The 8,960-nt window shown below is 65.6% G+C and overlaps 1 protein-coding gene across 1 annotated transcript; it reads left to right on the plus strand.

Annotated features, from left to right (window-relative positions):
- Positions 1-1,496: 1,496 nt before the first annotated feature.
- On the plus strand, positions 1,497-8,760 carry CAMKV (CaM kinase like vesicle associated). Its single transcript, XM_061346933.1, has 11 exons — positions 1,497-1,687; positions 4,657-4,765; positions 5,889-6,020; positions 6,100-6,174; positions 6,251-6,389; positions 6,469-6,589; positions 6,991-7,066; positions 7,151-7,287; positions 7,370-7,448; positions 7,523-7,610; positions 7,817-8,760. Exons 2-11 carry the CDS (start codon positions 4,671-4,673, stop codon positions 8,108-8,110), a joined length of 1,236 nt encoding a protein of 411 aa, XP_061202917.1. The 5' UTR covers positions 1,497-1,687; positions 4,657-4,670; the 3' UTR covers positions 8,111-8,760.
- Positions 8,761-8,960: the final 200 nt, after the last annotated feature.

An 8,960-nucleotide genomic window follows, 5' to 3' on the forward strand; every position in this document is an offset into this window, starting at 1 on the left:
GTGCAGAGATTAATAACTGCGCTGCACTGATGCCAGTCGCTGTGATTAAACTCTTGATTAGAAGCTCAAACTACAGCACCCTGCTAATTCCCCAGCTCTCATGTGCCGTTAATTACCCAGTGCGGGTGACGATGGGCCTGGGTCTTGCAGTGGGGCAGATGCAGGGGGTACCCTGTGTTGTGTCTGCCTTGGGGTGCTGGCTGGTCTCCTTGTGAGCAGAGGGGAGATGACAGCTTTAGGGATGGGATCCTGGTGTCTCCTGCCCACGGGTCTGCCTGACCCAAGCTTGTGGGGCTGGGGAGAGGATGTGGCCCTGTGGCAGCCCAGGTAGTTTTGGGGAGCTGGGGTTTGGTGGGTGCAGGGCAGAAGGGGAGGCGAGTGCGGGTGCAGCTCAGAAGCGGCAACATACGGGCCACAGACGCCAGTGTGCAGCATGATGCCATGCAGGAGGCTCCACACATGCAGCTGCATTGCATGAGGAGTGAGGTGCTCTGGGAACTGGGGGAAGGAGTGGTGGGCCCCGCTGCACCCCAGGGCTGTGCTGTCCATCCTGGGCTGGGTGCCATGTCCAGGAGGTGGCAGAGTTAACAGTATCAGGGTGGCTGATTTCTTGCCCCTTTCTTCTCCTTGGCCTGGGCTGTGGGGAATGGATAATCCCTGTCCATGGCGGAGCAAGTGGAGCCACACAACTGTGGAAGGAGGACAAAGGAAGTTGCCTGGTTCCCATAGGATCATGGCACAGAAGTGGGACCATGTGTCTGCCTGTGTCTACATGGTATATGTGGTGCTGAGCCCACACTCAGCTCTGCTAATAACCTGCTCCTGTCCCATCTCATCCAGCCTGTTTCATTCCACCCCACTCCATCCATTCTGTCCTATTCCATCCCATCCATCCCACAACATGCCTATCCTACCCCATTCTTCCCATCCATCCCATCCCATCCTACACCATCCATCCCATCTCTCTCATCTGTCCTGTCCCATCTCACCTACCCCATCCTATCCTGCACCATCCCATCCGTGGCAGGTGGCCACGGCCCAGCCCAGGGGACCCCGGTGCATCCTAGTGCTTTGAATCTCACTTCAGTCTGCACCACCTCAGTGAAGCCCACCGTGACACCAGAGCAGCCCCAGCACTCAACAGGCTCAGTGCCCCTTTGGGTGAGCACCTCCTGGGGCGAACAGAAAGGATGGGGAGAGTACCATGGGCTTGGGGGGCACCGCAGACAGCTCTGTCTCACCCGGCTGGGCAGCAGCGGGACCTGAGCACCCCACGGGGGCTCGCGGGTATTGGCGCACCCCACACGTGGGTGCTGGTGGGGGTCCCGCGGGGTGCCTGCTCCTGCCCGGGTTTACGCTGCGGGACTCGCCCCATCACCACGCGTGACCGTTCCCGCGGCGCCTCTCCCGCGGCCGACGGGCGGGGCGCGAAGTTTGGCAGTGACGTCAGAGGAGGGGCGGGGCTCTCGGCGGGGGGCGGGCCCCCGAGGTCCCGCCCCCCCAACTTGCCGCGCCGGGCGCGCGGGGCCGCGCCGCGACGGACCGACGGCTCGGCTCGACTCGGCTCGGCTCGGCTCGGCTCGGCTCCGCACCGGCCCCGCGCGGAGGGAGCGAGGGAGGGGCGTGCGGCCCCCCCGAGCGGCGGCCCCGGGCCGCGGCCCCCCTTTGCGGTCGAAGAGGCGTGCAGGTGAGCGCGGCGCCGCGCCGGGACAGCCCCGACCCGGGACAGAGCCGAGCAGAGCCGGTCCGGTCCGTGCCGTGCCGCGGGCGGGGAGGTGGGGAGCCAGGACCGGGGTGGGGGCGTTGATGGGACTTGGCACTTGTGGTCTCGGGGCTGTCCCCCACGCAACCCCCCCCATCCGCGGTGGCCCGGGACATCGCGGCCGGTCCGTGCTCGGCTCCGTGCGCGCTCCGACGGCCGCCCGCTGCTGCCCCGTCCCTGCCGGCATCCCGCGTCCCGCAGACCCCGAGCCCCGACGGGCGCCCCGAAGCCCGGCTCCCCCCCGCGCCTCCCCGCTCGCCGCCCCCGTGCCGCTTCTGCGCGGAGCCCGGAGAGCCCCGTGACGGGGGAATGATGCTGGAGACCCTCGCCCCGCTCTCCCGCCTCCGGGCGTCCCCTTCTGGGTCCATGCCCCTCTCCCTGCAGCCCGCTCCCTTCCCGCTGCCGCATCCCTCCGAGCCGGCCACTGCCGAGACTTCGCCCGCGGTGCGCGGCCCGGGCCGCCCCTCCGCACTATCCCGGGGCTCCCCCCCGCCAGCCCGGGTGCTCCTGCGGCCAGAGCGCGGCTGGCGCAACCCCGCCGCCTGCCGCTGCTCGCCTCCCCCCTGCGCCAGCAACACTTCGGTCCGTCTCGGCCCGGCTGCGGTTTCTTCCTCTCCCCGGTGCATCCTTTACCAGAGACGTTGGGAGGAATGGGGGTGAGAGCGGGGACCCCCGACACGGACTCGTCCAGGGCGGCTGCAGGTGTAAGCGCGGCCGGGGCAGGAGCCCGGCCGGGGGTACCCGCGCCGTGGGGCAGATCCGGGGTTCGGGGGGCTGGGGGGGCCCCGCTGGTGAGGGCTGCGGGGCTGCGTCATCTCTTCGTGCCGTCCGCACCCAGCCACCCACTTCCCCGCTATTGTCTTACACCCGCTGTTGCTTCTTGCTCCCAAATTAGATGCTTCAGCGGGGGGGGACGTGCGCGGGTGCCGGTGCAGCACCCAACCTCCCCCCCCCCCCAGCACCCCGGGGAGGGAGCACTCCCCTTTCACCCACTGCTTGCCTGGGTGCCCCTGCCATAGTGGGGGTACTCTCACCTGTGGGGCGCAGGTGTTGGCCCTGATGTGGGGCTGGGTGCCAGCCTCCCTTGTGGGGTACCCAGTGTACAGTGAGCCACCCCTCAAGCCAGCCTGGGACCAGCAAGGGTGCTGGTGCTCAGCCCCAGCAGGATGGGGCCCTGCTAAATGAACGGGAACTAATTTTATGAGCGCAGATTAGCTGATCACTCGCAGAGACAGCAATAAAATCCTGATACATCATCCCGCCCCGGTCCCTTTCCTGGCTAATCCTGGCATCGTGCCATTGGCGCTGGCAGCCTGCCTGCAGGACAGCCCTACCCCTGCCAGCACCGAGCCTGCCACCACGCCAGCGCGGCCGGGACAGCCCCTGTGCTCCTCTGCTGGGCATGGTGGCACGGCAGAGCTGGAGTCATGCAGCACAGGGTCACGGAGGTGCCAGGCAGGGCATAATTGCCAGGAAGGCTGTTGGATGTGATGAGCGTAGGCTGGAAAGCCTCAGCCGGTCTGTGGCATGGGTAAGGGTGTCCCATGGGTGCTCTGCTTCTCTTTTGGGACTAAGTGCACCCTTAGTGGGACAGGGATGGGTGCTTTTGTCCAACATGGGCTTTTCGGCAGGAGGGTGCCTGGTGATGTGGGAGCACCCATCCTGCAAGCATTGCTCAGGCAGACACAGAGGCAAGTCAGCCCCAAGGGATGGAAGCAGGAAGGAGCATGCCCCCATTCTCTGCCCCACTGCACCCATATCCCACCCAGGTTTGGGGTCAGTCACCCTAGGGAGTGCTCAGGTGCATGTCCTGGGTGCTGCAGGCAGGATCACCTTCCTCCTGGGGCCTGTGGGGCAGGAACGGTGCCGTGCACCCGCAGGTGGGTCGAGTGCTGCTGGGTGCTGCCCGTCCCTGCCCCCTCCTCCCAAGGATGTGCCGCTTTCTGCATCTCCAGCTCCCATTGCCATAGCAACAGGCTCGGCGCTTGGGTACCCGTGATGCCGACTCCGCATCCCGCACTGCCATCCTGCCCGTGGCCCTCGCCGCCAGGCCCCAGGCATTGCTGCCATGGCACAACATGATGAGGCTGGCACAGAACAGTGTGGTGGTTCAGGAACTTTAGGATCAGGCAATGTGTGCCCTCAGCGTTGTGCCAGCATCCCATTGCAGGGCCCCACTCGGGCCCTTCCGAGAGGGCTAGTGGGGCTAGGTAGCCCTGTCTCCTTCTGAGCCATCAGGAAAGAACATCTGATGAAATCTCCTCCCAGTAATGGGATGGGAAAGGGGAAAAAATTACTTTATGGGGCCCATTTTTTTGCTGGAATGCGTCTTAGCAGGGTCTGGTTTTGAAGGGTTCCTGGTAGGAAAGCAAGGGGCAAAATGTCCTTCCTAAAGGGCTGGAGGAGCCAGTGTGTTCCATGGCTGGTGTTCTGCCTGCTGCCAAACCGGGGTGCTGCAGTTGGGCCACTGCTGCTATTAGGGGACAGGGAGTTGAGGCTGGTGTAACCCATTGCACAAGTGATGTTGCATGGCGATGCTCTGCTGGCAGAAGAAATATCAACGTGGGGCACAAGTGGGCTGTGAAATGAGAAAGGGTCTGTCCCCCTCTGCTGACTCCCCAGTGCGTGCTCCGAGCTCTGCGCTAGCCCTGGCTACTTAAATCATTACTGATCTGCAAACAGGGGCCAGAGGGGCTGGCCACCGGCAGCCCGAGCCCCGGCAGAGCAGCTGGATGCCCCAGGGATGAACACACATTGGTGAGGCTGGGCATGTGGTGGCCAGCGGCGGCCAGGAAGCACCAGCAGCCGTTGCGCTTTGTTAGGCTTCCCATTAATTAGTACAGCCACAGGGGCTGGTGGTGCTGGGTGCTCAAAGCCTCTCCCTGCCCTGCCAGCACCGGGCCCTGCGATGCCGTTTGGCTGCGTGACGCTGGGAGACAAGAAAGATTATAACCAGCCGTCCGAGGTGACCGACAGATATGACCTGGGCCAAGTCATCAAAACGTGAGTTGGTCCCTTCCCGGACCCACGGTGCCTGGGGGACCCCAACCGCCTGCATGTCCCCGGCTGAAGGGGGGGGAATTTCGGGGTGCTGGTCCCCAGCTGGGATGGGCAAGGTGCATTTTGGGGTGCCTGTCCCCTCCTTTGTCCCTCTCGCTGGTGGGCACTCACCACCACCTCTGAGGAAGGCAGCTGCTGCCAGCTGCAGCTGGGTGGCTCCCCATATCCCTCCCTGCTCCCCCCAGCATTTGCAGGGGTTGCAGGAATCCTGCATGATCCTGGCTCCCCCGAGCGCTGCAGGAAGCAGGAGGGCTCTGCTCCAGCAAAAGAGAGTGCATCTGGGGGCAGGAGCGGAGCGCTTCTGCTTCTCCCCAACTTTTATTGGGGACCCTCTAGGAAGCACTCCAAAGCCTGGAGCCTTCAGACTCCATGAGAGTGGTTTGACCCTAAAATATGCACCATCATTTTTCCCATTGGCCTCCCATTGGGACCACATGGCCGTGGGTCACGCCTGGCAGGGTTACACTGGGCATCTTGTTGGGTGCTGGCAGAGCTCTGCTCCATCCTCTGGGCAGCCTGTCCCAAAGCCCATGGGTCTCAGCTTCCATGCACCTAGGGCAGATGCCACAAGGGCTTTGGCACAGCCAGGGTAGCTGGAAAGCCAAAGGCTTTGGTGGAGCGGTGCTGAGTTCAGCCCGCCCCCCACCCCCGGGGGCTTCCTGCAGCTCTGGCCTGGCCGATGGGCTGGAGCACCATTAATAATAGAACAGAAGTATTGCAGCATCCCCCTGCACCAGCGCATCTCCCCTTTTCTCTTCCTGACTGCAGCGCTGACTGTAATGCCGGGGTGTGCTGCTGTTCCTCCTCGGCACAGGCAGCAGGTCTTGCCCTGGCTGTCATGGGGAGGGGGCTTTTTAATCAGCAAAATTCCCCCTTCCCTATAAGTTTGATTATTCCCTGTCAGTGCCCTCTTTCCTCTATGCTATGGTGAGGATTGTAGCCGCAGCTTCCTTCCACTCCTGCAGCATCTCCCCTTGCCGGTGGGATGGGGTGATGCTGGTGGGGCTGGGGACCACCTGAACACCTCGAGCTCCCCAGGAGGGTGATGCTGTGGGTGCTCTAACAGGGAAGAGTTCTGTGAGATCTTCCGGGCCAAGGAGAAGTCAACGGGGAAGCTGTACACCTGCAAGAAGTTTCTGAAGCGGGACGGGCGGAAAGTGCGGAAGGCGGCCAAAAACGAAATCATCATCCTCAAAATGTGAGTGCTGGGACTGGGGTTGGCTCCCGTGCTGCGGAACAAAGCAGGGACCCCCACCCATGCCCCTGTTTCTCCATAGGGTGAAGCACCCCAACATCCTGCAGCTGGTGGACGTCTACATCACCCGCAAGGAGTATTTCATCTTCCTGGAGCTGTAAGTGTTAGGGGTGCAGGGGGGCTGGCTGGGGCTGCCCCAGCGGGGTGGGTTTTGGAAGAGCTGCTGTTGGCAGGGCCACCGGCCGGGAGGTCTTTGACTGGATCCTGGACCAGGGCTACTACTCGGAGAAGGACACCAGCAACGTCATCCGGCAGGTGCTGGAGGCTGTTGCCTACCTGCACTCACTCAAGATCGTCCACAGGAACCTCAAGGTCGGTGGTGGTGGGGTGGCAGCACCCATGGGTGCTGGCGTGCCCCCAAGGCCGGCACTCACAGCCCCTGCTCTGGCAGCTGGAGAACCTGGTGTACTATAACCGCCTGAAGAACTCCAAGATCGTCATCAGTGACTTCCACCTGGCCAAGCTGGAGAACGGGCTCATCAAGGAGCCCTGTGGCACCCCTGAGTACTTGGGTGGGTGAGAGCCGGGTGGGCAGGCAGCACGGATGGGGTCCCAGCAAATCCCTGCTTCTCCTTGCTACCCTGGGGACCAGTCCTGGGGGCTCCCATTATGTCCCTCCCAATGGTCATGGGTGCTCCTTCTGTTGCTCATCACCCCTGGGCTGATCGTGGGAGCCCCTGGTGTGTCCCTCTCCTCCCCATCACCCCAGGGGATGATCCTGGGTGCTTCCAGTGGGTCCCTCTTGCTCCCTGTCACACCAGGGGTTGATTCTGGGTGCTCACAGTGGGTCCCATTCTCTCCCCATCACCCCAGGGGCTAATCCTGGGTGCTCCCTCTGCTCCCCATCACCCTGGGGACAAGGCGCCAGGGGGTTGGGGACCCCAGGGCAGGGCCACTCTCTTGTCCCTCACAGCTCCGGAGGTGGTGGGGCGGCAGCGGTACGGGCGGCCGGTGGACTGCTGGGCTATCGGTGTCATCATGTACATCCTGTGAGTGCAGGGTGAGGGATGGGGTGGCTGGGGGGGGGGCTGTGGGCTGTGACCGAGGCTGAGTCCCCCAACACTGTCCCCCAGCCTTTCGGGGAACCCCCCCTTCTACGAGGAGACGGAGGAGGAAGACTACGAGAACCACGACAAGAACCTCTTCCGCAAGATCCTGGCTGGGGACTATGAGTTTGACCCTCCATACTGGGACGACATCTCGCAGGCGGGTGAGCCCCACGGTGTGGGGGGAACACATGGGGTCCCTCAGTGTTCCCCCCAGGCACTGACTTCCTCACGCTGTACCCTCAGCCAAGGAGCTGGTGACCCGCCTGATGGAGGTGGAGCAGGACCAGCGGATCACGGCGGAGGAGGCCATCTCCCATGAGTGGTGAGGGGCGGAGGGGGCAGGCGGGGGACTGGGGGGGGCTGGTGGGGGCCGCTCACCCCTCCTCACCTCCCCAGGATCTCCGGTAACGCCGCCTCTGACAAGAACATCAAGGACGGCGTCTGTGCCCAGATCGAGAAGAACTTCGCCCGGGCCAAGTGGAAGGTGAGTGGGGGGGCCCCGTGCCTCCGTTTTCCCTCCCAGCCGACCCCCGTCCCCCTGCACGGAGCTGTCAGCCTCGGGGGCTCCCATCCCCAGCGAATCCCGCAGCCCCCAGCCGGCATCTGCGGTGGGGAACCCGACTCCGCGGTGAGGGGCCCGGGGGCAGGGGAGCGCCCGTGCCCGACGGCTCCTTGCCTCTCCCCACGCAGAAAGCGGTGCGAGTGACCACGCTCATGAAACGCCTGCGGGCGCCCGAGCAGGCGGAGACGGGCCCGGCCTCGGCTTCGGGGTCGGCTCCGGCCCCGGCCCGGGCCGCGGGTCCAGCCTCGCTCCTTGCCCGCGCCGCCGCCGCTGCCAAGGACAATGCGGGCTCCGCTGCTCCCAGCCCGCCGCCCGCCGCCGCGCAGCCCGAGGCCCCCGGCACGCCGCCCGCCGAGCCCACCACGTGTAACGGGGAAGGGGCTGCCGCCGCCGCCGAGCCCCCCAGCGAGCAGACCGGCTGAGCGGCGGCGGCCCCGGCACCCCCCTTTGTACATAGCCCCGGCATGGCCCCCGCGCCCCCGCCTGCGCCTCCTTTTCTACGTGCCCCGACGGAGAGCCGGCCGCGGGGCAGAGCCCTGCATGGAGCCCGTCCGACCCGCCCCCCCGGCGGCTTTGCCGGTCGGTCTGTCCGTCCCTGCCCCGTCCCGCTCTCTCAGTCTGTCCCCCGCCGCCGTGTCTCGTCCCCCCCATCCCGCCCCGGGGATGTCCAGCAGAGATACGGGGCAGCCCCCCCCGGCCGCACGCCCCGCAGGGCTGGGGTGGGGAGCTTCGCGCGGAGCCCCCCAAACACACATGCATGTGCGGGGCCGCGGGGGGGGCCCGGCGGGCAGAGCACCCGGTACCCCCGCTCCAACCCGGGGGGCGCGTTGCAGGGGCGAAGGAGCACCGGGAGCCATTCCCCACCACCCCCCACCCCCCCACCGCGCCGTGCCTGGAGGATCCCAAATGTTCCCCCCCGGCTCCCCCCTCCCGGTCGCCGCTTCCCTCCCTCGCAGCTGCATGCCTGCAGGGCCGGCTCTGCCTGCGGCTGCCGCCGCGCCCCTCCTTCTCCCCCCCACCCCAGGCTGTATCTGGCAAATAAAGACCCCGCTGAGGACAAACTGAGACAGCACCAGCGCCGCCTGCACCGTCTCTCTGTGGGGCGCGGGGTGCCGGCAGCTGGACGGGATAAGTAACGGCCGCGGGGTAGCCTCCCCCGACCCCCCGGTAGGCTTCAGCGTACCCGAGCCCAGAGACCCGGGAGCGCGGCGGGCGCAAAGACCCGGGGGCGCGGCCCTCAGGACACGCCCCCCGCCGAAGCTCCGCCCCCCA

The sequence above is a fragment of the Neopsephotus bourkii genome, unplaced genomic scaffold (genome assembly GCF_033783945.1).
Source record: "Neopsephotus bourkii isolate Nb327-2 ecotype Australia unplaced genomic scaffold, CSIRO-AGI_Nbou_v1 NB_284, whole genome shotgun sequence".
Lineage (NCBI taxonomy): Eukaryota > Metazoa > Chordata > Aves > Psittaciformes > Psittacidae > Neopsephotus > Neopsephotus bourkii.